Here is a 27555-nt window from a genome sequence, read left to right on the forward strand (position 1 = left end):
GTATAGCAACTACTGTAAAAATTCATCCATCCATTTTGTTTGGGAGGCAGAAGGGGAGAAGGTGGAATATGGGCCTGCACCTTCCCCATTGAAAACTGCTAAAAATGTGATACAGGCAGGAGTTTAATTTCTCTTGTTTCAATTACACCCTTTTAACGATTAAATACAGGTAGTAAGTATAGTTCTATATTTATTTAAATAGGGGTGATGTGAAAGGGCAATGCCTGGTAATCTATCGGTGATACTGTCTTGAGCCATTCAGCTTAATAAGTGTTAAGCAAGAAGACATCAATCTGGCTGTCAATATTTAAGCAATAAGCCACGACAAGGCAATCTGATCAATATTGGCACACTTTGTGTATGGTGTAAGGTTAAATTCAATGGAGCACATAGTGCTGATATTGTCTATGCTGGTGTGATCACTGGAGTGGTTTTGATTTTCTTTATTAACAGAAGAATAGTCCATATAAATTACTGTACTTCAGGTCTTTCCAAACTGGGGGTTGGGACCCCAAATGAAATCACAAAACCTTCAGCTGTACTGTTCAGCACCAGCAGCATTAATTGTGGAAATCAGCATGGAGTCTATGAGCTAGCACATGCATTCAGGCCTTTCAGTAGCCTGACCCTTTAATGAGTTAGTGGTAGCAGGAAGCCCTACATGAGGAGAGAGCAGGTCCACTGCGGGGCATGTAAACTTGCATTGGCTCACAGCTCTGTGCTGTCTTTCACTACTATTGATGCTGCTTGCAGATCCCCCATTAGATTTGGGACCAGCCAAGATGGGGGAGGGCTGAATATGCATGAGATGGTGGGAATTGTCACTGCTCTTCTATCTTCACCCTCCACTGATCCTACCCATGAGAAAAATGTTTCCTCCTATCATCAGCCAGCCCTCTCTTCCCACTATTATCCATTTTTGGCCTGAGGCACAAAGGAACATGCTGCTGATCCTAGCCAGAATGCTGTTTTGAAGTAAAAGATCAGACAGGCAGGAGGGTTTTGAAAGTTGGATCAAGTGGAGAGGGATTGGCTGTAGATGGTTAGAGAGCAGGAATGAGAGAAAGTTGAGCTGGGGTTGAAAAGGGATCAGCTGGAGATTGAAAGAAGGGGGGGAGGAGGTGAGAGAGGAGATGGAGGGGTGAGAGTAAAGAGGGGGTGAGAAGGAAGGAAAGAGGATCAGTTGAGGGTTATAAGAAGGGCTTGATGAAGATCAGCTTGAGTGGGTGTGAAAGGTTGGAGTGGGTAAGAACTGGATTACCTATATAAGAGGATCAGTAGGAGGGATGACAGTTGAGAGAGGGCGTCCACTGAAGGGGAGAAGAATGAGAGTAGGTCCTCTAGAGCAGTGGTCCCCAACCCTGTCCTGGGGGCCCACCAGCCAGTCGGGTTTTCAGGATATCCAAAATGGATATGCATGAGAGAATTGTATGCAAATTTTCTCTCAGGGTTGGGGACCATTGCTCTAGAGGAGGTAGAGATTGGGAGAGAATTGACTAAATAGGGTGGAGTCTTGAGGGGATCAGCTGTAGTATGGGGAGGATGAAAGTGGAGTGGTCATTAGAGGGGGACTGCAACCCTGCTAGTTTGTTTTGATTGTCAAGTGAATTTTCAAGTGCTAAAATGGGGTCATGTTGTCTAAAAGTTTGGGAATTCCTCCTGTAATTGTTTGATTGCATAATAGAAAATGATCTTGCAGATGTATATGTTCTCTTAATTGCTCTGAATTTAATCCTTGGTAATTTAGTTACTACAGTAATGCGGAGGAGGTTTATTGCTCATAGTGGAATGAGGTTGTGCAGGAGAGGGTTATAGGATGAGAGAGAAAGTAATGGGATGGAAAGGGCTATAGTAGCTGTTTGGAACCTTCCATAATGCTACTCAGTTTTTAAGGCTTGTCTTAAAATGAATGGATTTTCATTTTTGCTGTAGTGCTATGTAAAATGAGAGGTTTTGTATGGATATTCATCAGATTTTTTTTGGGTACTAGTGGAGGAATTTCATGAGCCCTGAACTAACATACACTGATTTCTTAGCATCCAGTCAGATGAATCCAGAACAAGTGGAGTATGCAGTTGGAGACGGAGTAAACTGACGTCACAGTATATACACCCCTGCAGTTACATCAGCCTCACAGTATTCTCTGTCTCCAGCAGATGGTGGATATCATCTCCCTACTGGGGATTGCTTCATTTTAAAATAAAGGAGAATGAAGGATAAACTTTGCCTCGCTCTCCTGAGGTGATACCAAATGGTCCCTCCCCCAGTTGAAAATTCCTGAGGTGATTTCCATGGGCTTGCAGATGTGTGCCTTGGTCCGGAGGCTAGTTTTGTTGGCGTGGACTTAACTGCTTTAGCAGCTGAAAAGCAGAGGTGCAGGAAACAGAGTGTGGTGGTGATGGCACATGTCCTCTTCCCCCCCCCGCAGCCGAAGACTGTCTCTGTGCTCAGCCAGGTATAACTGGCTGAGCACAGAGACAATCTTTATTTAAAAATAAAAAGAGAGAGACAGACTTAGCAGGAAGGTTTTTTTTTGTTGTACTGGGTTTCCTCTGGTCTCCGTGCTCGGCGCGCTGGTCCAAAGTTCATTACACTCCATGGGAGGTCGAGGGATGTGGGCAGCCTGGTGGATTGAACAGGCTCCTTAGGTTAGGCCCCACTCTGCTTTTCACTGCACGCCATGTGGTAGGCTGCAATGGCTTTTTGCGTGCTTTCTAAGGCTGCCCTCTACAGGATTGTCGGTCCAGCATGTGCATCTTGCTGTGTGTCCAGGATGTTGGCCCACATTAAGCAACGCATAGTGCCATGCGCTTACTTATGCGCACAAGTGCACTTTTTTTTGCCCTTAATTTTTTGCCGCCTAAGTGTTGGATGCATAATTTTTAGATGCCTAGTTGAGTGTCAAAGAAAAATAAAAAGCTAGACGCATGCCTCCAGCCCCCGCTCAGTGCGTTGTCGGCCATCATAGTGTCTGTGCCTAAGAAGCCTAAGCATCTTTCTCTTTGCACTGCTTGTTATATATGGGCATCTTAGCCAGGAATGCCTGCTGATTTGTGCCAGTGCTGTTTGGAGGCTCAGGGTGAATGTTCTTCCCAGCCAGCTGTGGGTCTGGGTAAAGAAGATTCCATATGCCAGTCAGCATTTTCTCCATTTCAGCGTGCTCCCCCTTCATCCAAGAGTGGGGGTCCTTCTGACCTTTGGAGTTCCCTTGGCTGCTTATGTGCTTAAGTGGCTGCATTGTCCTTCTGCCTAGGTTTTATTTACACAAGCTCTTACAAACAGGCAGATCTGGATAAGCATCCTTCAGTGTTGGTCTAAAGTTCTCATCTGGGCAAAGTTTCTTTTCTTTAGCTGTGACTGTTTTTGGCCTGTCAGTATTTTCTCTGCATACTTCTTGGCTATTATGATTCATATTTGGTGCTTTCAGTGGTAAAACATCTCCCTACAGATCAGTATCTCCGTGGAAGCAGAAGTGGCCTTTAAGGATGCTCATGCTAAAAAGATTGAGGCTATCATTAAGCAAGCATTTGAAGCAATGGCAATTACCTTGAGATCACTTCTTGTTCCTTGGTGGCTCTCCCTTGTGTTTTTCTCTCCCTGGAGGTTGATGACGCAGGGGTAAACTCCAGGGCAGTTGTGGAACCAGCTGCAGCCTTCTTGGCGGAGGCAGGCTGTGACTTGGTCTGCACTTCAGCCAGAGGAGTGGCTTCGATAGTAGCGGCCAGGCTTCAGTTATGGTTGAGCAATTGGTCGGCTGATGCGACATCCAAGGCTAACCTCACCACACTGCCCCTTAACAGCTAGCTTTTGTGTGTTTGCGAGTTGGAGAAACTGGCCAGTAAGTGGGGCGAATCTCCGGTTCCTCGTTGGCCGGAGGATAAAAAGCAGGCACAACGCTCTTTTCACATGAGGTCATGCTAGAAGATCCAAATGTTTTTGACCCTGTAGAGGAGCGACCTTCAGAGGACTCAGCTCTTTTGGTTTCAGTCCTTTCGTCCCAGACAACCCAGAAGAGGTGCATGCTCACTTAGTGGAGCCTCCCAATGAAGTTTTGCCAGTCCACCCCTGGGAACAGGAGATAGGGGATGCCTCTTTTATCAGAGGTGGGTCGAAATCACATCTGTTCAGTGGTTCCTGGAAGTGATACGAGAGGAATATGCACTGGGGTTTCGCGGTGTTCACTGGAACACGTTCATGCTGTCTCCCTGCCACTTGCCACAAAAAAAAAAAGACAGTGGAACTGTATTGGCGAGGCTCCTCAGTATGAGGGTTATGGTCCCAGTACCCAAGTCTCAAGAAAATACTGGACGATTTTCCATTCCTTCATTGTGCCAAAGAAGGAAGGCTCTTTTCGTCCCATCCTGGACCTCAAAGGTGACACTTGTCATCTGCAAGTGAAGCATTTTCACATGAAGACATTGTGCTTAGTGATAATGGCTGTGCGGTCAGGAGAATTTCTTACCTCTCTGGATGTGTCAGAAGCATATCTCCACATTGCCATCAGACTAGAACATGAACGCTTCTTGCGGTTTGCAGTTCTGGGACCCCACTTTCAGTTTTGAGCGCTGCCCTTGGTCTGGCCACCATTCCCAGAATCTGTTCCAAGGTAATGGTGATTAGTTGCGGCAGAGTTGAGGATGGACTCCTAGTACACCCGTATTTGGATGACTGGTTGATTCGCACTAAGTCACTGGAAGAGAGCTGCCTGGTGATTCACAAGGTGATTTCCCTATTATGGGAGCTCGGCTGGGTGGTGAACCTAGCTAAGAGCAGACTTCAGCCTACTCAGTCGTTAGAATACCTGTGGATTCAGTTTGACACAAAGCAGGACAAGGTATTCCTGACAGAAGTTTGAATTTAGAAGTTGCTAGCTCAACTCTGTCTGAACACGCTGCACCTGACTGCATGGTTTTACCTGCAGGTCCTTGGCTTAATGGCGGCTCTCTGGAAGTGGTGCCATTGGCGAGGATGCATATGCGTCCTCTTCAGCACTCCATGCTGCCTCTGTGGAATCCACAGGACTATTCGATTTGACGCCACCTGCCGATGGAGGTCTTCTCCCACCAGCAGTGGTGGCTGCAGGCAGATCATCTACAGAAGGGATTTTTGCTATCCCCTCCAGACTCGCTAGTCCTGACAATGGTGCGGGTCTGCTTGGTTGGGGAGCTCACTGTCAGGAGCTGATGGCGCAAGGGCGTTGGAGTGCAGAGAGTGTCTCTGGAACATCTATTGACTGGAGGCCAGGGTGGTCCGGTTGGCATGTTTAGTTTGTTCACAGGCTGCAATGTTGCTTGGTCCGCATAATGTCGGACAATGAAATGACTGTAGCTTAAATCAAATCGGCAGGGAGGTACCAAGAGCCAGCAAGTGTTGCATGAAATAGATCAACTTATGGAACGGGCAGAGGTGCATCTCCAGATGATCTCAGCCTAGTATATCGCAGGCTAAGACAAAGTAAGAGCAGACTTTCTCAGCAGGGAGAGTCTGGACCCAGGAAAGTGGGCATTGTCAGACTGGTTTCGACTGATTCAGGATCACTGGGGTCTCCCAATCCTGGACCTCTTGGTGACTTTGTGCACTGCATAAGCTTCACAGTTCTTCAGCTCCAGAAAAGATCTAAGGTCGTTGGGGATTGATGCCCTAGTGCAGGAGTGGCTAGAAGACAAATTGCTGTATGCCTGTCCTCCATGGCCCATGTTGGACAGATTGATTTGAAGAATCGAATGCCTCAAAGGGATGGTGCTCTTGGTTGTTCCATATTGACCCAGGAGGACGTGGCATGCAGATCTGCGGAGGGGTGGATTTGCCTCTTCGACTTCCAGCGCACAAGAACCTGTTGCAGAAGGGACCTATCCTTCATGAAGATCAGACTCTATTTTGTCTTACGATATGGTCCTTGACAGGGCTCGCTTGCTGAAACATGGATACTCTGCTTTGCTAAGAGCTAGAAAGTTCTCTACTTCCTTGGCCTATGTGCGGATTTGGAGTGTATTTGAGGCCTGGTGTGAGGATCGTGGTACTCTTTCCTCGTTCGATCAAGATGCAGTTCATTTTGGAATTTTTGCAAGATGGCTTGACTAAAAGCTTGACCGTTTATCCGGTCAATGGTGGATCTTGTTGGCTCATTCCGATATGGTCCGTTTTTGAAAGGAGTGGAACATCTTCATAATCCTCTGCATTTCCGATGCCCCTATGGAGTCTCAATTTGGTTTTGGATTTTTTGGTAGGCCCTACGTTTCGTCCACTATGTACTCTGACCTTGCGGTTTCTGACCTTGACAACCGTGTTCTTCTGGCAAATTGTTCTGCGCGTAGGGTTTCCAAGCTGCAGGCTTTGTCTTGCCAGGAGCTGTTTCTCTTTTTACCAAAAGTAGTCTCTGAGTTTCAGTTGACCCAGTCTGTCTCCATGCCATCTCTGGTCAGGGAGAAAGATGTAAAAGAGTCTCATCTGTTGTGGCGCTTGGATGTCAAGCGGTATATTGTCAGGTATCTGAAGGTCACTGTGCCTTTGCTTAGATCAGATTGCCTGTATGTCCCCCATGGCAGTACTAGACAGCCAGTCTCACGGGCTACAATAGCTTGCTGAATTTAGGAGGTAGTCACGGCTGCATACTTGGATGCTGGGAAGCAGTTACCTAGTCAGGTTTGGGCCTGTTCCACTTGAGTTCAGGCAGTGTCATGGGCAGAAGTTAGATTGTCGTCTCCTGTCAATATTTGCCGAGCTGCGAGATGGTCCTCATTACACACCTTTCCAGGTATTATTGTCTGGATGTGAAAGCCCGGGAGGAAGCAGCATTTGCACGTGCAGTTTTGACCGGACCGTGGGCAGCCCCCGTCCTATTCGGGTGTAGCTTGGGTACATCCCGCTTGTTCTGGATTCATCAGATTTGGACACTAAGGAATGAGAAATTACTACTTACCTGATAATTTCCTTTTCTTTAGGACTGTCAGATGAACCCAGCTTCCCTCCCTTGGCTGCCGTATGATTACATAATGATCCTCCTATGTGTCTGTGTGTTACAGGGCTTACTGGTAAGTGTTACTCCAGTTCCTAGACTAGTGTTGCATTCTTGTCTGAGCTCAGTGTTGGCTGAGTATTGCAGTGGTTATCTATTTTTCATCAAGGTTTTTGCTAGTCTGTCCACAGATGCTTATGAAGAGAATACTGGCAGGCTGATGTAACTGTAGGGGTGTGTATACTGTAATGTCAGTTTACTCTGTCTCCATCTGCGGTAGATGTGCATAACCCACTTGTTTTAGATTCATCTGACTGTACTAAAGAAAAGGAATTGTCAGGTAAGTAGTAATTTCTCATTCATGTTTGTGACTTTAAAGGTAATTAAGGGCTGAACAGTAAATGTAACTTTGAATCTTTGATTAAAAATCAACCACAGAGCCATGCCTCTCCAAAAATGTCATAAAACCACAAAAAGAGAGGGAAAAAGAATATCTAAAAGTCTTAAATACCTTATATACATCTGAGGAGTGCGGTATCAGAGAGACTATATATGGTGTAAAGGATGTAATCCACTGAAGATGATAATGCTGAATCCCTGAAGAGGGCTGTGCCGAAATATGGACCATGTCTTTTTAACATTTGATTGAAGATTGATCACTCAAGCTAAGTATATGATGACTAGTTTAGTTTAGAAACTCTATTGGTGCCTTAGTTTGTCGATGTACATCGTTTTATTGAGCGTGATTTTTCTTTTTTTGAAATAAAGTGGCTGAAAAACATTTTTGAATGCATACAAGGAATGAAGTTTGCGGTAGATGATTTCAGTTGATGGTGTATAGTTCTGATACTGTCTGAGGCCCATTCCAGGCGGGAGACGGTGGATTACATCCTTTACACCATATATAGTCTCTGATACCGCGCTCCTCAGATGTATACAAGGAATTTGTAAGACTTTTAGATAATTAATTTGCACATCTTTTATTTTTTGATTGTATGCATAAATTCTTTTCCCTCTTTGTGGTTTTATGACTTTGAATCTTTGACTCATGCAGGCCTTGTCATTTTGAACAACAAAAGTAAACAGTTGTGACAACACTAACATGTTATATTGCTTGTCATCTGCAATTTTAATAAAAAGTTCCCTTTATTAGAATACCAGCTATAGAAACCTGTTTTTCACATTTGCAGACTTAGTAGTATTTATTTTGAACTCAAATGTTGGTAATCTTCCAGTTTGGCAAGGGGAATTTTGCCTAAACTATATAGTATTATAGTTCAAAGAAGAGATTTGCTGTCTCAGCATGTCACTTTTGATAGAGGAAGTAAATTGGCTCTCATTCTTACACAGTCTGTTTGGGGGTGGGGAAGCTTAAATCAATCTCCTTGTTTGTGGCAGTGGGGAAAGTCTTGCAGTTGACAGATTAAAATTGGGAAGTCAAGCTCTGCTTTGCATATGGGCTGCTATCTTATATCAAAAAGCTTTGTAGATCATTTTAGGGCCTTGTGCTGGAGTTTGAATCACTGTAGGAAATCACCACGAATATTGATACAACATATGTATAATGAACAAAGATGCATTATACAATTACAATATTCATAAGTAGGTCCATTTTTTTTTTAAGCAAAGAAAAAGCTCAACTTATTTTAGTAAGGAAATTTGTGTACTACTTCAATCAAAGTACTGCCTGACACTGCAGTGTTTCGTAGTAAATTGGATACATATCTCATACTTGACAAACTATTTTCCAGTCCTATTAAATCTTAGGCAGTCTGTGTTTTTCTCAAGTTAGCGACTTACTGTTTTTCAAACCCTTTTTATTTGCTTAAACATTTGAAAAAAAAAATGGAACTGCCTACATATGTCCTATGATTAGAATATTGATGCACTTTATATCAGGTTAAAGTTATCCAGATAATGAATATTCTTGGTGGTATCATAAATATGATGATCATACTAATGTAATTTTGAATAGTGCACCTCTGTTCATTATTTATACATATGTTGTATCTCAGTGTTTGTGGTGATTTTCTACAGTGATTTATAAGTATATTTCACCTATTTGGGGTTTTTTTCATTGAGTGGAAATAGTTTGTGAGCAACTTTCTTTGCTGCTTCTCAATTTGAGTTTATATAGATGCTGTCTTCTGCCAGGAGGTGCTTCATGTCTATACAAAGAATACTGGATTGCGTGAAAGTCAGGCAGAATGAAAAGAATTTGTGGTTTTAACCTATAGATAAATGTAATCTAACTTGTGTGGAAAGCTGTTCAAATATGTTTTCAGTTAAAACTTGTACAGTAGCTCTGCTATGTAGAGCTTGCCTCTGTTGGACAATTTTTTGAAGATTGTCAAAATGATACATTATGAACTTCTAACAAGATCAAAATATGTAGAAATAAAAAGAGGCAGCAATCATATGCAGAAGTAATCAGAGCTGTGTGCGCTGCAATTTAAATACCTGAGAGAAAATACGATTGGAGTTTTCTATGCAATGATTTTTGTTCAATTTGGGATTGGAATCACACATGCAATTTTTCTTGAGAGGTGGCTTCACAGTTTGAGGCCAGTAGTGGAGTTCTTAGTTAACTGGGAAGGAGTTGGATTATCTGCAATTTTTGTCCTCTTTTAATAACTAAAACTTTAACTCCTGGCAAAAATTTATTGGTGTCCAGAAGAAGATTCATAGCCAACAGTTTTCATCAATCAGTAATCAAATGACTGCCAAATTTAGGAAAGATTTTCACACTGTTTTTCATCATAGTCCCTATTACTGGGTGTTAATAGTTGGTTGGCCACCTTTAAGAGATGAGATGCATTTTAAAGAGAATATATTGCAATAGAATAATTGCAGTAGAATACTAGTCAATTTATTTTAAAGGTCAAATGTCATTGATTATAAGGTATAATTTGTTGTAGAAAATCCATAGGGTGTGCTGCACAGCCAGCCAACTCTGAAAAGCTGTCAACCAGGTTTGTTGAGAACTTGGAATCCTTTTGAAATTTGGTAGTAGTGCCTCCACTCATTACAAATTCTAATTCTGTAAAGTAGATCAACAGGTGGCAGGAAGTGAAAGCACACTATAGAGCTGTATTTTCTAAAGCACTTTTTAAAAAGTTGGTTACGAAGTTTTCATTAACCTTAAATGACAGGAGTAGATTAGCATTTTTGTAGCAACTCAGAAAGGAAAGAACTGATTTTAACGAGATGTTTAGAGGAAGAATTGACGCACTTCAACAGTGTTTTGGACGTGCATAGAGAAGGAGAGGCAGGTATCCAAGAGAACAGGGAAGGATGAGAGTGCCATTAGCATATTAAAAAAAAAAGAAAAAAAAGGAAGAGGGCATTGAATGTGGGGGAAACAAGTTCTGTATTGGCCATGTTAATTTTAAGGTGGTGGTAGGACATCTAGGTGGTGATGTTGGACAAGCAGGCTGAAATTTAGACTGGATTTATGATGAAATTTCTGGTATAGAGAGGCAGATCTAGGTGTCATCAGCTTAAGTAGTATTGAAAGATGTGGGAGGAGGTCAGAGCATCAGGGGAAGTATTGGTATAAGAAAAAAGGCCCGGAATAGTGACTTGAGGCACCCTGAACAATAGCGTAATAGTGGTGGAAAGAAGAATCAGAGAATCAACGTAGAGCAGTCCCAAAATCCAGTCTAGTAGATAATTTCAAGGAGTAGATAATGATGTCCATAGCCGCAGATAGGTCAAGGAGGAGGATGATCAAACAAAGGCCATTGGCTTTGGCCTCTGTCTCAGAAGTCATTGGAGACTTTGGCAAGAGCAGTTTTTCTGTGGAATGTAGAAAGTGAAAGCCAGACTGCAGCATATCCAGAACAGCTTGAGATAAAGTTAAGACTGTGGAGACGAATGGCCTGTTCGAGCAGTTTGAAAGGAAATGGGACCATGGATAGGCAGAAGCCATTGAAGGTTTTGGGGTTTTTTGTTTGAGGAACAGCATGATCACAGCATTTTTGAAGGAAGAGAGCACAGTTGCAGTGGCAAGTGATTGAAGATGTAATAGTTGGAGGGGATGACTGCAGGGCAGATAGAACTGAGGAGCTGGGTGGGAATGGGATTAGAGAAACAAGCAGTTTGGAGAAGGAGAGAAAATGGTCAGTTTCTTCTCTTCTCATTTTAGAAAAGGGCAGGGGCCAAAGGGAAGGTGGAGTAGAAGAGACAGCTTAGAGAAGATTTCATGGTTAATTTTGTCAGTCTGTTCATGGAAGGAGTTTTGTTGTATTCTTTTTGTTTGACATGTTTATGTATGTGTCCTGCAGATGGAAAAGCAGTGTCTCAGCGGGCCATGAGCGGTGCCTCCGTTTTTGTGTGAGTGAGAGGGATTATGGGTATAAGAGAGCAATTGTCTTAGTTGAGAGAGAGGGCAAGGGAGCCTGTGTAAGGGGATGTGTGTGAATGAGACAAGGAACCTAACTGTAAGAGAAGAGGGCCTGTCTGTGTGAATAAGGTCGTAGCTGGGTCCTGGGGGGGGGGGGTGGACGCAAGGTAGAAGGTTTGCCTAGGGCACCTAATACCCTTGCACTGGCCCTGATGGGAACAAGATTTAAGACAGATGTTCCGCACACAAATATAGGACGTAGAAATAAGCCAAGTTTAGGATTTGGCACACCTTGCAGGAGAGAGGAGGAGCAAGAGTATCTAAAGCAGAGGTATGTATAGTTTAAGAAACAACTCCCTCATCAACAGAATCAGACAAGGATGGAGAAGAGAGAGTTCTGGAGAGGACGCTATGGTCAATAACCTGGAGATTCTGTGGTTATTTTGGATAAGACTGCAGGGGAGGGTGGTTGAGTGAAAGTTATCAGATGGTCAGAGAAAAGACCCAAAATGGAGAAGCCTGAGGGTGCAGTTAGAAGAAAGGTCAAGGCAACATCCATCCTGGAGAGTGGAAGTAGTAGAACATAATTTGAAATCAAATGAAATTAAGGCAAGGGTCATCAATATGGAGGTTAAAATCCCTAAGAATAAGGGTGGGGGAAAATGGTTTGAGGTATATGGAAAACAAGGAAAGTGGAGGGGGACTTATTAGGAGGATGATAGATGGCAACTATCCAGAATGAAAGTGTGATGAAGACTGATGGAGTGAACCTACAAATGAAGAAAAGGAGTAGGCTTGAAGGTGGAAGAAGGGTTTGAAACCTGCAGGAGAAAGCGTAGCAGCCTGACTCCACTAGCACAGCATACCAAGCATGGTATATGGGAGAAATAACCTCCATGACAGAAAGCAACATAAGCAGAGTCCTCAGGGGAAAGCCAAGTCTCAGTCAATGCAGGAAGATCATGAATGTAGGCATTTACAGGAAACAGAGCAGGCATTCCAGAAGGATCATGAAGGAAAGAAGAGGCAGGAATAAGGTTACAAGGGCGACGCTTTGAAATATATAGATGGGATGACACTTGCTGTGGAGAGCCAGGATTGGGATTGATATCTCTAGCTGAAAGGAGGAGAGAGAAGCAGAGGTGTGATGACTGACAGCTCTCCCTGAGCTTCTATAGTAAGTCCATAAACGAGATATCTGCTCAACCAGAGAGTAGTTTCACTGTATGCTAGTCCAATAGCAATTTGAGTCAAGTTTAGTTTATCATTTAACTTGGGTCAGGGTTTATACATGTAGTTGAATTCCTTGGATCAAATCTCAGGTAATTCACATCAACTTACAAACAGATCAACTCTGGAGCACAATATGTGAGCTTCTCAGCAGCCCTTCAAGTTGATGGGAAGACTTCCTATTTGCAGCTTTCTAGTTCCTCTGTGTCTGCCAGTAGACTCATTGTCAGGATTTTTCACGTGTTAACAAGAGGTGAACTTAGCTTTAGGCTCAAGGTCATCTGATGTCTACTCCTGAAATGACAGAAATCAGATTTACACCATTCATGAAAAAGATCTATATTAATAATTTTCTTCCTTTTTGTAAAGAAAATTCTTGTTCCTTTTTGTTTCTCAAGTTATGTATGGCCTGTGTGTCTGATTACAGTCCTAGTACAGGCGTGCTCAAACCGGTCCTATGGGGCCCCCCCAGCCAGTTGGGTTTTCAGGAGATCCCTAATTAATATGCATGAGACTTATTTGCATGTACTACCTTCTGTGTATGCAAATATTTCCAATGCATATTCATTAGGGATCTCCTGAAAACCCAACTGGCTTGGGGGGCCCATAGGACAGGTTTGAGTACCCCTGTTCTAATACATAGTTGCTTGCTTAGAAGCCCTTTATAATCTGGAAAGACCATATCATTTTTTAGCAGCCATGGTCTGTGTGGATGATTAGTGCACAGCAGGGTGGGAGAGCAGGAGAACAAATGCACCTCAGATAGTCGATTAAAATGACACACATTCCGTTAAGGTTCTTAAATTCATTCTTAACTCTTGAAATACATGGTGAAAGAATTCTCTTCTTGCACGAAGTGTTAAAAGAAATACATTATATTCCACAAGTCACACGTTCAATAACTTATAAATTCTAAATCTCTATACAGTTTAGTCAGACTGCACTGATCCTTACTGTGTTTAAAATTGTATGCATTAAAATGTAAGAAATCAGACATGTTACATGTTGAATGTTTGGTTGTTAATTAGATATGTGTGTAGGTATTTGGATAATACCTTTAAAATTAACCGTTTGGCATGCTTACATAGAACATACCTGTGTATTGCAGCTTTTGTAGCATGGATTTTATTGCCACTTTTGGGGATTCTTTTATATTGCAGTGATTTATGTGAGTATTCACTTGCAAAGCATATTGAAAGGGTTTATCATTTACAGCTCACCTGATGCTGAGTTTGAATCCTTATCTTAAGTCCAGAAAGAGTCTGTATAAAATTATGGCTAGTTTTTTTTATTCCTTGTTTTTCTTCTGTGTTTCCTTTTAGGACAGATTCTGTATAGCATAAAACAAGAGCATAAACGCATGCAGAAGAGGAGACATTTGGAAAGTACTTTCCAGCAGACGGACCCTTGCTGTTCAAATGATGCACAGACACACACTTTTCTCCTTGGTGGGCCAGCTGTGTCAGGTAAGAACGTTCTACAAAAGCCTTACTGGTTACGTGGAGAGTACACATGACTCCTGAAGTATCTATATTCATTTTGGTTGTGTAACCTCATGGTTAGAACATGGGTCTATGAAATCTGCAGCCCAGATTGAGGCCCATTTCTACTGTTTAGGTGATGCTTAGAGACAAGATCATAGAGTGGCCAGCACAGTGCTGGACCCAGAGAATTTATATAAATATCAAAGTATCTGTAATAACAGCTGTACTGTACTATCAAACATTGATCAGACAAAATACTTTTAAAGGTATTCCTTTCATTTTCAGTATCTTATTTACTCCTGAAGTAAAAGTTTTTGAATGCTGCTCCCAATTAGCTGTTCTAACCCTGAGTAAATTGTGGTATTCCAATGGAAATCATCACATGCTTAGGTTCACAGCTTGTATATAAAGTATTAATATAGCAAAAACACTAAAAAGTGCTCTAGGTGAGGTTGGCTATAAAATTGAGATGTGACCATAGCAAGACTCTGAGACCCACTTCCCTGCAACCTCCGGTAAATCCTGAAAAATTGTAGAGTATGGTTATTGTGTATACTTCTCTTGCCCTCCTTTGACCCAGTGGATTTCAGTCTTTGACTCTGACCCTTCTCACTTTGCCCAAGTGCAGTTAGAAGTAGAAGACTGTCAAACTTATGCCTTCCCAAGGTTGTGGCCAGAGATTCTATTCTATCCCTGGTACTTTCTGATCCCCAAGAAGTAAGTGGTTTGAGGCCTATGTAGGACGTCTGAAGACAGAACAAATTGCTAGCTCTGGAGAGGTTCAAGATGGATCTCTCCAGATGATTTCGCCTTTCAATCCGTCCCTCAGCTGAATGAATGAGCTGGACCTGAAAGACGCTTATTCATACATTGCTATTCATCTTTCCCATTGGAAATTACTTCAGTTTGCGATGGACGCGCACTACCAGTACAGGATATCTCCTTTGACCTCTCAGCGGACTTGTGTATATTCATGAAATGCCTTATAGTGATGGTACAGCTTCGTCAGCAAGGAGTCTGTATGTTCCGGTACCCGGGTGATTGGCGCTGGGTTCATCTTCATCAGGAGTTCCGGAGTCCTTAGACAATACAACGCCGCCAGTCCTGGGGTTCCTTATGCCAGTGAAATCTGGTTCTGGCTCAAAAATTCCTGTTCATAGGAGCATGAATAGACACTCTTCAGGAGAAAGCATTTCTCCTTATTGAAAAGACCACATTACTGGTGGCTCTAATAAGTCTTCCTTCAACAGAACCAAGCAAAAGCAAGATTGATCCTGGTCCTTTTCAGTCACATGCCAGTTACTATGCATATGGTATCTCTGGCTCATTTGCACATGAGGGGGTCTTAAGTATGAGCTCTGAAGCCAATGGGATCAGCATTCTTGACCTTTATCCCACCAAATATCCATGATCTCTGGGATGGAAACATAAGTTAGTGATAAATCCCAGGTATTCTGAAGGTGACTCTCTTGTTGCAAGTCCTATTGCACCAAATGACTGCTGACACTTCCACCAAAGGAGCAGGGGTAGCATACTCATGTATCAAGGACCCAAGGATTGTGGTCCCTAGCGAGAGTCACCTACAAATGAAACACCTGGATTTGTGAGCTATTTGCTGTTCTCTGAGGGCTTTTTCTCGAAAGTGAGAATCTTAAGCCAGTCAGACGACCAAGTGGCCATATTCTATATAAATAAGCAGGGAGATATGAGCTCTTACACCCTCTTCCAGGAGGCCATCAGAATTTTATCATGGGCAGGATGAATATAATGCCTATCTCTAGGCAATTTAGCTTTTGGGGATTTAAAATACATTGGTGGACTGCCCATACAGAGTGTTGCAATCATATAAGTGATTATTAAATCAATCACAGAAACTTATTCAGTCTCCGAGGAAAGCCGGTGATCAACCTGCTTATCTCAGAGGTCAACAAGAAAGTCAAAATGTTCTGCTCCATGCATTCGAGCAGCTACAAATAGGCTCCCAAAGCTCTTCCAAATTGGAGTGTCAGTGGTCTCTATGTGTACCCACCAGTTCTTCCAATTGCTAGGATTGTCCAGAAGGTCCTTCAGGACAAGACCAGAACAATCCTCATTACACTATCTGACTGCAACAATCCTCCATTGCACACTTTGTCCATCTATCTGTTCGGTCTTTTGAGTCCATTGGTGATAACTCAGACTCTCACCACACAGGAACATTCAGGCTCTGCCATTCCAATCTTCCATCCCTGGCTCTCACAATGCAGATGTTGAGTCCTAGCTCAACTTATAAAACCAGCTTTCAAACTATTTGTCGGTGGACTTGAAGTTTCTCACCTAGAAAGTGTTTGTGCACGAAGAGTAAGCAAGTTAGGGCTCTGGCTTCATATTCTCCATATCTGCAGTCTTGTTCACAGTAGGGTAGTTCTGCAAACTCACCCTAAATTCCTTCTGAAAGTGGTTAATGGTATTCCACATTAACAAAGCTACTGTGCTGTCAGCATTCTTTTCAAATCACATTCACACAAAGGAGAAGAGGCTCTTCACTGCTTGGACTGTAAGAGAGCCCTTGCATATTACCTAAGGAGATGACTCCACTTAGCCCTCAAGCTCCTCATCTATTTTTGTCCTTTGATCTCAAAAATTGGGAATGGCAGTTGCCAAACACTCTCTAATTGGTTAGTAGACTGGATAATTTTATTTAAAAGGATTTATTATCCTCGTTCTCCTTTTTATCGAGGCAGGGTGCAATTTAAAAAGTTCACAAAAGGAAACATGAAAACAAAAATATTTGTACATCAACATAACCTCATAAAGCAGATACAAACAGAATAAAATATACAGTTATGTGCAGGCTGGTTTACAGATCACACTCTTTCAAGACTCATCAAATGTGAGCCATGGCGACTTCAGTGGCTCATCTTGGGGCACTCACATTGAAGACATTTGCCAAGCTGCTTCTTGGTCATTTGCATACTCTTTCACATCCCACTACTGTCTGGACAGCATATCCCAAGGAAGGCAGTAACTTTGAACAAGCTATTATGTGTAGCCTGCTTGCCCAGTAGTCTATTCTCCACTTGGTGAAGCTGGGTTGTCTTTTTAAGTAAGTGCTCTGCATTGCAACCATTAGCTTGGGATTCCCCACACTTAATGGCTAATTCATGCTTACCTGTAAACAGGGTTCTCTGTAGATAGGATGAATTAGCATTCTTAATACCCACCTGCCTCCCTGGAGAATAGACTTCCTCATTACAGCTCGAGGTTTTGAAGAGACTGAGAAGCTTACGAGGCAGTGTATGCATGCAGGATTTCATGCACATGCTCATTAAGACCTTTACTGAAGTCTAAGAGCTGGGGTCTGTCAGATGACATCACCTATTTATAATGACTAAATCATCCAGCTCTCTAGGGCGAACACAGTTTTCAGTTAAGCAAAATACTTTCTTCTTGTTTCTCAGGAATATACAGCTCAATTTTGTTTTGGAAACAATTGAATTTGGTGTAGGTCATACTGACATTTTATGGAGCCAGTATGAGAATAATCCAAAGATTATGTAGTGTGAGCTTTTAAGATTATCTGAAGACAGAACCTATGTGGTCTTGAAAATTCAAGTATCACATTTTTGGATTTTTTTTTTTGTTCTGGTATGACAACCTACAAAGAATTCAATAATATAAAGGAAGAAACATTCATAAAAGGTATATTTCCAAAGCTCAGACAAGGTCTCTGTGGCAGTGATAGATGCTCTGTTGCAGGAGACTTGTTTTGATTTCAAAATATGAGGCCTTTTGGTCAGTTGGCAGCATCAGTGTAATGGAAGTCAGGATGGCACTCAACAAAAATGCCTTTTTGCTGCTCAGAGTGAATATGTAATGTATTCCATACAGAACTATTGTCTTGATTCCAGAGTTGGAGGATGTTAATTTGGTGCCTAAGTAGTGGGGCAATGATTTTAATAGAGTAAGTCCTCAGGTATCTGGGAATGATTGCCTATAGTTCTTCCTTCTCGTGTGGTTCTGGAGTAGGATTTAGATCGGGTGGTTAGTCAGGAGTCCCCTAAAGAGAGGGGTTTTTCTCTTTTGGTAGGGTATATAATTTATTTAGCTAAACAGCTGAAATACTGGTTTGTTCCTGGTAATGTTACCCATAGCAAAAGGTTTAGGTGTTTTCTCATCACAAATATTTCAGCTAAACATGGACTGATTGCAGTCTGTCTAGTCCTGTTGCATGTAGGAATAATAGGAATCTCCCACTGCTTTTACCACAATGTGAATTTATTAATTACTCACTCTTGTCGATCAAAATTTGTTTTTGATACATCTATCTAAAATTAGATTTTAATGAGTTTTATCAAAACATAATTAGTATAGCAATTGCTTTAGTAATTCAAGACAGAGGACATTTGCACTTTCTAAAATAACTCATCAGATCATTGACCAAAAAGTCTGCACAGATTAATTCAGATAAATTATAGACTATCTACCCCTAAACAACAAAATATTGACTACTTTAAATCCATATCTGTAACTATATTGTTAAACAGCAATTGAAGGTGTTGAATAGCTTCTCTCTATGTTAAGACATTGTGTTATCCTTGTGCAGGTCTGGAAGGCTCAGTAGCTTGATGGAGGTATTTCAGGTCAATATCTCTTCCAACACTGAAAATCAGGCAGGGATGTTGACCCCAGGGTATTGACCATTGGTGGTATTGTGCTCCTTGATTTCTTTGATTCTTTTTTTATAGTAAACGAATAGACAATGCATATGAATGAGGGCCAAACATAGCTTTTGACTGGAAGTTTCTCTTTTTTTTGTAAAGAAAATGAAGAATTACTGAGACTTTACAAATTACCTCAGTCATTATGATCTGAAAATACAAGCTTGCTGGAAGTACCCTCTGTGAAGCTTGAACATTTGGAAATTACCTATAAGAGCCTTCTCTGGTGCAGGTCCACTATTATGGAACTCTATACCGGATCAAATCCTGATTGTCACACCACTTTTAAAATGGCCTTGAAAACGTATTTGTTTAAGCATGCATATAACCAGGGGCTGTCGAATTTCATCTCTGTCAGATAGTAAATCTGCTACTTCTATTGATGATTTATTTGATGGACTGCTGCAAGCCTTGGACAGTGTGCATCTAAATGTTTTGGTTTGTTAGAAAATAAGGTGCAGTAATCAGGCTTTTTGTCTTTTGTATTTGTATTACCTGCTATGTATATTTATTTTACTTTAACGTATGTTTTAATGTATAATCTGCCTTGAAAAGTCTGTGCTGTGAGTGCGAAAGAATAATTTTCATAAAATCCAAATTAATTTTAGTATAGAGGAACTGCATAGTATCAGAATGACAGAGAGAGAAGTCTTCCAATCTAAGCTCTTTGATTCAGGCAAGACAAAAGGTAGTCTGGTGGCAGTGCCAAGGATATATTTTTGTAACCCAGGTATATTTTTGCAGTTCTGTTGCATACAGAAGAATATCCATCTTGTTTGCTTCAGAGCACAAGCTTCTTAAGATATGCTTAGAAAATGGTGGCCTGAATTGTCCCTTAATTCAATACTGGCAATCATACTCTATCTCCACTTGTACTCCCACCTCCCTTCTGCCAAGGATCCTCTGTACTTATCCCATGTTTCAGGACTGGAAAGTTCCTGGGACCCAAATCACCTGAGTTCCTACAATTGGTAGCTGGTGTCTAAAATTCATGAAAGCAAAAAAATAAAAATGAGGAAAATAACTTAAAAAAAGAAATCTAAGCAAAATAGCAAGAGAGTGAGATAAGAGAATTATTTTTTGACTGTTGGCAATCAGGTTTTCTAAATATATTTCCATCCTCACATGCTCTTGTAAATTCTAATACCATTTTTGTCTCAGCCACTCTACCACCCATTTTGTTAATTCATTTTTCACATTACCCCAGAATTTGCTTTGTCTGGTCAGTCAGCTACTTCTTAAGCATTAGTCCAGGCTTCCAGTTCTGTTGATATTTCGCATTATTCTGTGTAGCTCATCTAAAGTTGCACTGGAGAAAGTGCATGGAACAGCTGCCCAATGAGGAAAAGGCTAAGGAAGTTAAGGCTGTTCAGTTTAGAGAAGAGACGACTGAGGGGATATACTAGAAGTCTACAAAATCATGAAAGGACTTGAAAAAGTTAATGTAAATTGGTTATTTACTCTCTGAAAGTAGAAGGACCTGGGGGCACTCCATGAAGTTAACAAGTAGCTCATTTAAAACAAATCGAAGAAAATTCTTTCACTCAGCACAGGGTTAAGCTCTGGAATTCATTGCCAGAAGATGTGGTTACAGCAGTTAGTGTTATTGGGTTTAAAAAAGATTTGGATAAATTCCTAGAGGAAAGAATCCATAAACTGCTATTAATTAATAAGCAATAGTAGCTTGAGATTTATTTAATGTTTGGGTACTTGCCAGGTACTTGTGACTTGGATCGGCCACTGTTGGAGTCAGGATACTGGGCTTGATGGACCCTTGGTCTGACCCAGAATGGCATATCAAGGGGAAAAAAAGGTATATTAACAAGCCATGACCAGAAAAAAACTAAGGTATGGGAAGATCTGTTGATTTATAAATTGTATACTTCTCTTGCTTGAAGGCGCCTCACCTGCATCATCACCATCGCCGTCACCACCACCACTGAAAAAAGAGCAGCCACTGTTTACACTAAGACAAGTCGGCATGATCTGTGAACGTTTGCTTAAAGAGCGTGAAGAGAAAGTCCGTGAAGAGTATGAAGAAATTTTAACCACAAAACTTGCAGGTAGGTTATGCTATTTACATTTAATTTAAGGATGATAGCCTAAACTCCCCTCGAGGCTGAAGTTGAGAAATACTTTTAAATAAATCTGATACTTAGGCTTATAAATGCATAGCACATAGGTTACTGCCAACAGATTAGCAATTTCAGTACTGGATATAATTTTGGTAGGGAAGGGCTTGGGGGGGGGGGGGGATGAACTGTGGGCCCCCAAATATTACCTCAATCTATTCCCACCAGTCTGTTTGTCCACTCCCCATATAACTGCAAACTATTGCTACTATTCTTCATAGGACAAGCAGGATGGTAGCCTCGCACACGGGTGACATCGGCTGGAGCCCGGCACGGAACGTTGATCTCCAAAGAATCTAGAACTTTCAAACTTGCCCTACTGAGCATGTGCAGCTGTAGTCATCACCCTGCTCCCTAGGCAGAGTCCCTCAGTCTCTAATTTCCCCCCCCCCCCCCCCTTTCGTGGAGCTGTGTAGTTGCGGAAGCTGTGTGCTCACTGTATTCAGCTTTGCTGTCTTCTCACAGTTTTTGTAAGTGCTTTTTTTCTTTAAAGTAGTTTTATTATATTTTTTCTATTCTTTCCAACTGTCTGCTGGTTACATGGTGGGCTTTCCCCTGTGCAGCCTGGCAGTATGTTAATTTTAAAGAAAAAAAAACCTTTTCCTGCAGTTTTTGTATCTGTGTCCTCTCCTTGCTCTCTCTGTTTTTCTCTTTTTCCACGGTGCTGACAGGACTGACTTGTGCAGCCCATCTCTGATCCGTGTAGGCTGCTGTGCCTGGGACTTGCCTGAGTTCTACCCGGGCTGGAGTTCAATGGTTATTCACCGATTGATCAGCATCGATGGTGGAAGGATCGAGGACCATGCCGTTCCTGTTGGGGAGGGAGAACTCATCCTCCCCATATCTCAAGGAACTAGTCTCCATGGGCAGGAGCCCTGGATGACATTGCCAGCCTTGGCAAATCAGTCTCCCTGGGAGAGAGGGTGAGCAGAGCCTGGGTTAGCAGTTTGCTGCCGTACCTCGGTGCCATGCCCATGAACGGTTGCCTGTGCACAGTTCATCTGACACATCGATGTCGGGACTACATCAGGGACCGAGCCCATCTTCCAGTACCATGGTCACCCTTGACACCGTAGAGGTCAAAGGTCACCCTCGTTGCCATCTAGGTGAGTGTCTGCCCACGATGCCATAGTGGTCTTCTGTGCCGTTTTGGCATCGGTGGAATTGGAGTCTTGCTGCACCAGCTTGGGCATCGAGGGGGCGGAGTACAAGTGAGTCAACGCCCTCGAGGTCGCAATGCCATGGTACCATTGATGCTGTGCTCTCAATGCCCATAGTGCTCTCAATGCCCATGGGGCCCTCTATGCCATTGACGCTCTTGATCCATCAAGGTGCGTGCATGGCCATCCTGGGGGCTGTCGAGGTTGAAGCAATGGCAGGCTCTTGATGCTATCTCGGTGTGTATCATCAGTGCTGCGGCAGCCCTCGATGCCGAGGCCCCCATACTAGGTCGTCTAGGTGCGAGGCCTTGATGCCAGCATTACTTTAGTGCCATCGCAATGCAGTGCTGCCCCAATATCATCGATGCCCTTGAGGCCTTCAAGATGTGGGGCCACCGTAGAGACCTTTGGATTACTATGTCGAGCTCCACCAACCAGGCACTGGGTTTGCCATTAAGCGCCCTTGTCGCCCCTGACATTGACTGCTAGGGCTCTCTGAAGCCCCGTGTGACCCTGCAGCCCTCTAGTGGCAAAGGTTTTTGGCCTCTTATGGATCGAACGCAGGGGTAGCTATTTACTTGAGGTATCCTGATGCAGTGGTTAGTGCCCTCAAGGTTCCTGGTTGGTGTCCACCTCAGAGAACTGAAGCTTAGAGCTGTCCCTTCAGCTGACAATCCCAGCATTGGAGGCCCTGCCAGGATATATACACCATGACTGTTAATGGGCTCTAGTGAGGCTCTCATTAGCCATAATGCTTGAGACCATCAAGCTCACAGCATCAACACCCTTGGTCGCATAAGTGAGCTGAGGGGGAATTGCCATTGGCACTGGTGGTCATCTGTTCTTTTTGGCATTGGTGACCTGTGGGTGGGCTGCAGGGCCTCTCCCTGCAGATGCCCATGGCTTCCTTGGTCCATACCTTCGGGCAGAGTCCCCATTGGGGTCCCCCAGGTGTCAACATCTGTGGGCACCTGTGGCGCTGGGGATGGTGCTATTTACTGTCAAACTGATTATAGTTCAGTTTAGCGCAGTCAAGGCCCTGGGTGCAGTCATTAGGTGCCCAGTGGTGGTTTTGCGTTGGTGAGTGCGAAAGTGCCATAAGCACCGTCACTGCTCTGGGCACCAGTGGCTGCAGTTGGAGATCGCAGGACATGTCCGCAGTAGTCCATAAGCACCTGCGATCACCAGGGACTTCGCTGCTGTCGTTCCTGTGGAACTCTCAGGTGAGCCGGTTCCGACTCAGTTTCGAAGGCCCGCCCCGAAGCATTATATAAGGTACTGGAGGGGGCGATACCATAGACCACCACCCTGCACTATGCCTTACCCAGAGCACCAGTGGTGCTGGGGACACAGTCGTGACACTGTTCTCTCTACTCCACTGGAGTTACTGTGACATTGACGCGTAGCTTGCGCGGTTGGGAAAGATAAGGCATCTGTTCCAAGTGCCTTGAATTGTTGGCAGGTGGTATTCTCCCTGTCTGTGCAGTCCTCAGCTATTCTAGGGTTCTGGTCTCGGCTTCCGTGTCAGTCTGCACCACTTAGTGCTGAGGAGCACTGGCAGGGGAGGTGTCATTACATACTCTGTGCTTGGTCTTGGGGCAGCGTGTAGCCACCGACTCTGGCAAATGGTTCTCTGTCCTCAGTGGGGTATGGGATTTCTCCCACAAGTACGGCGCATAGGATCATAGGTGGGCCATCATCCTGAATGAGTTACCGCAGCATGAGTTCCGCCCAGCATGCTTTCGCAGCGGAGGGCTTCCAGTTGCCCTCTGCAGCCTGGGTATTTATGTGTGTGTGGTGTTTTTCCCTCAGGTGGAGGCGGTCACAACAGGTTGTGCTCCGCAGGACTGACCTAGGACTGCATTCCTGGTCTGATCCTGAAGAGAGAGGCTCAGGAGTCCTCTCCTTTCTCGGCAGAGGAATATCTTTTGACTTCTACCATGTCAGACTCCCCTTCTTGTGGAACTGGCCCTGGGGTTCGGTCTCTGAAAAGTTTTTTTTCTGGTTTTTTTTCTCTCTGATCCGAGACCCTGATCCTCTGAATCGGTGCGTCTCTTTGGAGGTCAGGGCTGGGGTGCAGCAGCAGGGATCGTTGGACGGTCTTCAGCTGGGGCCCCTCCAGGGACTGCAGGGCGACATCCCCTATCCAAGGCTGGCTGCCTATGGTGGGTTGGTTGCTTCTGCACCTCAGCAGTCAGTAATTGTCTCAGCTCTCCTCTGGGGAGTTGCTAGGTCTTTAGGGATCAGGTCACCTGATCTCGCTGCTTCCCTCTATCCTCTGGAAGGGGAGATTTGACTGGGTTCCCCTCTGGATGCCTGACTGCACTCCTTCGAGGAGTGTCCCTCATTTTCTGTCAGTCTACTCTGGCTGGCACCAGACCAAAGAATAGTCGAGAATAGTGCCGTTGGGTGCTGTAAGATGCAGCAGGTCTATCCACGAGGAAGCCTGTCCAGTGTTGCTCTCTGGTGACCCTCCAGGTTTCCCCGTTCGGAAGTCACTTTTGTATCTGCTGGACTCTGTGGGCATCTTCCTTAAGGATTACTATAGTTGGTCATTCTTGACTGCGGGACCCTCCTTTGTGAGGAGCTTCAGTCCATCAGCTGGGCGATCAGGCCTTTCACCCCTTTGCCACGTCCATGGCTGAGGGAGTTGGGGCCGAGTATCCTGCAACAGAGGCACTGCCCTCTGCTCGCAGTAGCGTGCAGACTATTCTTCCCCCTTTTTCAGGATCACCCTGTCTGTGGACAGAGGAGTCCTGGGTCATGCAACATTGTCCATTGTCGGGCCATGTGCTCCCTTAGGAGGGGAAGCATATGCACTCATGGCTGGGGTAGTGATACCTCTGCTGGGTGCTTGGTACTCTGTTCCAAGATCGCCCTGGGCCTGCCTCGATGCCCTTTGGGTTTCCGGGCTGATAATGAAATCATGTTCTGCCTGGGTTTGCACATGTGACTCCCCAGCTTCCTGTCTTCTAGTGGAATCTTTTGGAATTTCTCCCCTGGGGCAATTGCTCTGTTTCCATTGTTTCAAGAAGACTTGAGGGCTCCATCTCTGTGGGTTACTCCCTGCTGGTTTTGGCAGTGACTTGTTCACTTGGGGTTGATAGACAACCGGGCGACTTGTGCTTACTCCGGCAGTCCACCAGTCTGCCTTCTTGTGTTCTTCGTTCCTTCCGATTGGATTGTTGGGGGGGGGGAGAGGAGGGTAAAGCTAAGGAGCCCATGGTATATCTCTGTATACCTGCAGGGAGGGATACACCACGTTATTTCCACTTATTTTCTCCTTGCTCTGGCCAATACTGCCTTAGTTTTTCTCATTCTCTAGGTTGCCCAAAGGGCCTTCCTGCTCCCCTTGCGATCCTCTGACAGGATAGATGAACCTGTTCTGACAAGTGCTCTTGAGTGAGCTTTAGGCCTATCTCATCTCCCTGCGTGGTCAGCTAGGTCTGATGCTTCGGCACGCAGTTTCTGTCCCAGGCCCTGCCGTGGCTTGCTGCTTGTTCCAAGCATTGCTTGTGTTTCTTCTGCCCATTTGGTCTACCAGCCAAACCTGGGCACCCTCTCCAAATACATTCGATCCTTTGGATGTCAGTGGACAACAGTTTCTTTCTGGAGGGCTCTCAGGCCCCAGTTTGTTTTTCGGTTGTTTTTTTCACACTGAAGGAAACTGTGTGGTTTTCATCCAAGAGTCTCATTTACATCTCTGGGTCTTTCCTGTATCCAGGAGGATCTAAATTCACTGTTTATCGAGGTTTACTTATCAGGAACCTTGCTTGTACTGTTTTCCATGATATGGAGTTTGCTTCTGCTTGCACTTGCATCACTCCTCTGCCTCAGGCATCCCTGCTACGTATGAGGCTTTGTGTCTGTCTTTTCTATGGCTTTCTTTGTAGAACCCAACTCTTCTCCAGCCTGCACCCCTGGTGTGTCTGCTGCCTCTCAGGCAAAGGAGGGAGATAGATCTCCAGCATTGTGTGGTTTCCTGCTTTGTCTTGCTCAGACAACCTAGAGCTAGGGATTCACCCATGTGAGGACTACCATCCTGCTTTTCCTAGGAGAAAGCAGAGTTGCTTACCTGTAACAGGTGTTCTCTTAGGACAGCAGGATGTTAGTTGTCACGATACCCTCCCGCCTCCCTTGAGAGTTGGTTTCTCCATGTATTAGCTATATCAAGGACTGAAAACTCTGCCTAGGGTGGCAAGGTGGTGACTACAGCTGCACATGCTCAGTAGGGCATGCTGAAAACTCTAGAGTCTTTGAGATCAAAGTTCCGTGCCGGGCTCCATCCGATAGATGCCCATGTGTGAGGACTAACATCCTGCTGTCCTAGGAGAACATCTGCTTTACTGGCTGGCTGCTGAGTCAGTCATTGCCACTACTGCTGATTCTGCCATTGCAATTCTCTGGCTTTCATTTGCCACTACCACTGCAAGTCTCAGCCCCTGTGGTTTACCCCTTATATGGAAGCCATTGTTAATGCTGTTTGTATCTGTGTCGACTGTTAATCCTGCTGTCACTGCTCCAGTTCCTGGCCCCCGCAGACAGCCCCATGTTCTACCGCCATTGCTAGTGCTGTTTCCAGCCCACAGGGACTACTATGATGTCACTGCTGCTGCTGATCTCCAGAGCCCATACCAATTACAGCTTACTGAAGTCATACTTTATCCTTTCCTGCATTCTGCGAACCCCCTGTGATGGCCTCACGGACCACAGGTTGGGAAATGCTAGAATAAAGTATGCAGGTAATAATTAAAATTTTTATGTGGGCTGTTACAAAATTATTCCATTAAGTTTCTCGGATTTACAGTAAAATACTGTTCTTAATATGCTGGAAAAATGTCACTGCCTGTATGCAACAGTACTGTTGGTTTGGTTTTGATCTTTTGATCTACCAGGAAGTAAGCTTTCAAATGAGATGTAGATAAAATTTGACAAGCAATAGTTTATGTATTAAAATATTTTAATGCATGCCTTCAGCACAATCTCATTGAATCTACTAATTGTCCTGGGGCTAAAAAGTCAATAAACTTAACTTTCAAAAGAAAAAAGTAATTTGAAATCATTTATTGCTCTTTCATCTATTGAATTACGGCTAAATCATAATATATCATAATGCTCAGTTAAAACTGCCCCATTTCATGGCCAGGCCCCTGTTTTGGTGTAGCAAGTACCACAGAAACTCCTTAATAGTGAAGAATTGCAGCATTTATTTTTCCTGGTTGATTGTGTTGCTGTATTTACTATCTCTGAACCATGTGGTGCTGACAGTAGTTCTCTGTTCTGAGGGTGCGTCACGATAGACTTACTGCTGCCACTATGCAGTTCAAGGTAGTAAAAGGAGGCCTGTGGGTGGAAAGTCTTTAATTGGAGGAGGGGGGGAATATGGTTGAGGTAGAAAATGTAATCTATAGGCTCATACTGCAAAGATTGGGAAAATCTAGATTTCATTTCTGAATTCAAAATCTAAAAATTCAAAGACTTTTAATACAAATTGATTTTTTTGAACTATTGATATGATTGCAGGCAAATGTTTCACAAGACTTCAAACT

At 43.7% G+C, this 27555-nt stretch overlaps 1 protein-coding gene across 2 annotated transcripts in view; it reads left to right on the forward strand.

Annotated features, from left to right (window-relative positions):
• The window catches only part of LOC115087829 (akirin-2-like), a 61120-nt gene that overhangs the window by 10765 nt on the left and 22800 nt on the right, over positions 1–27555 (forward strand). For both annotated transcript variants that reach the window (XM_029595432.1, XM_029595431.1), the window contains exons 2-3: positions 13853–13996; positions 20613–20777. In XM_029595432.1, coding sequence (XP_029451292.1) covers positions 13853–13996; positions 20613–20777 — 309 coding nt within the window. The remainder of the gene's footprint in view (positions 1–13852; positions 13997–20612; positions 20778–27555) is intronic.

Source organism: Rhinatrema bivittatum, chromosome 3 (assembly GCF_901001135.1).
Source record: "Rhinatrema bivittatum chromosome 3, aRhiBiv1.1, whole genome shotgun sequence".
NCBI lineage: Eukaryota > Metazoa > Chordata > Amphibia > Gymnophiona > Rhinatrematidae > Rhinatrema > Rhinatrema bivittatum.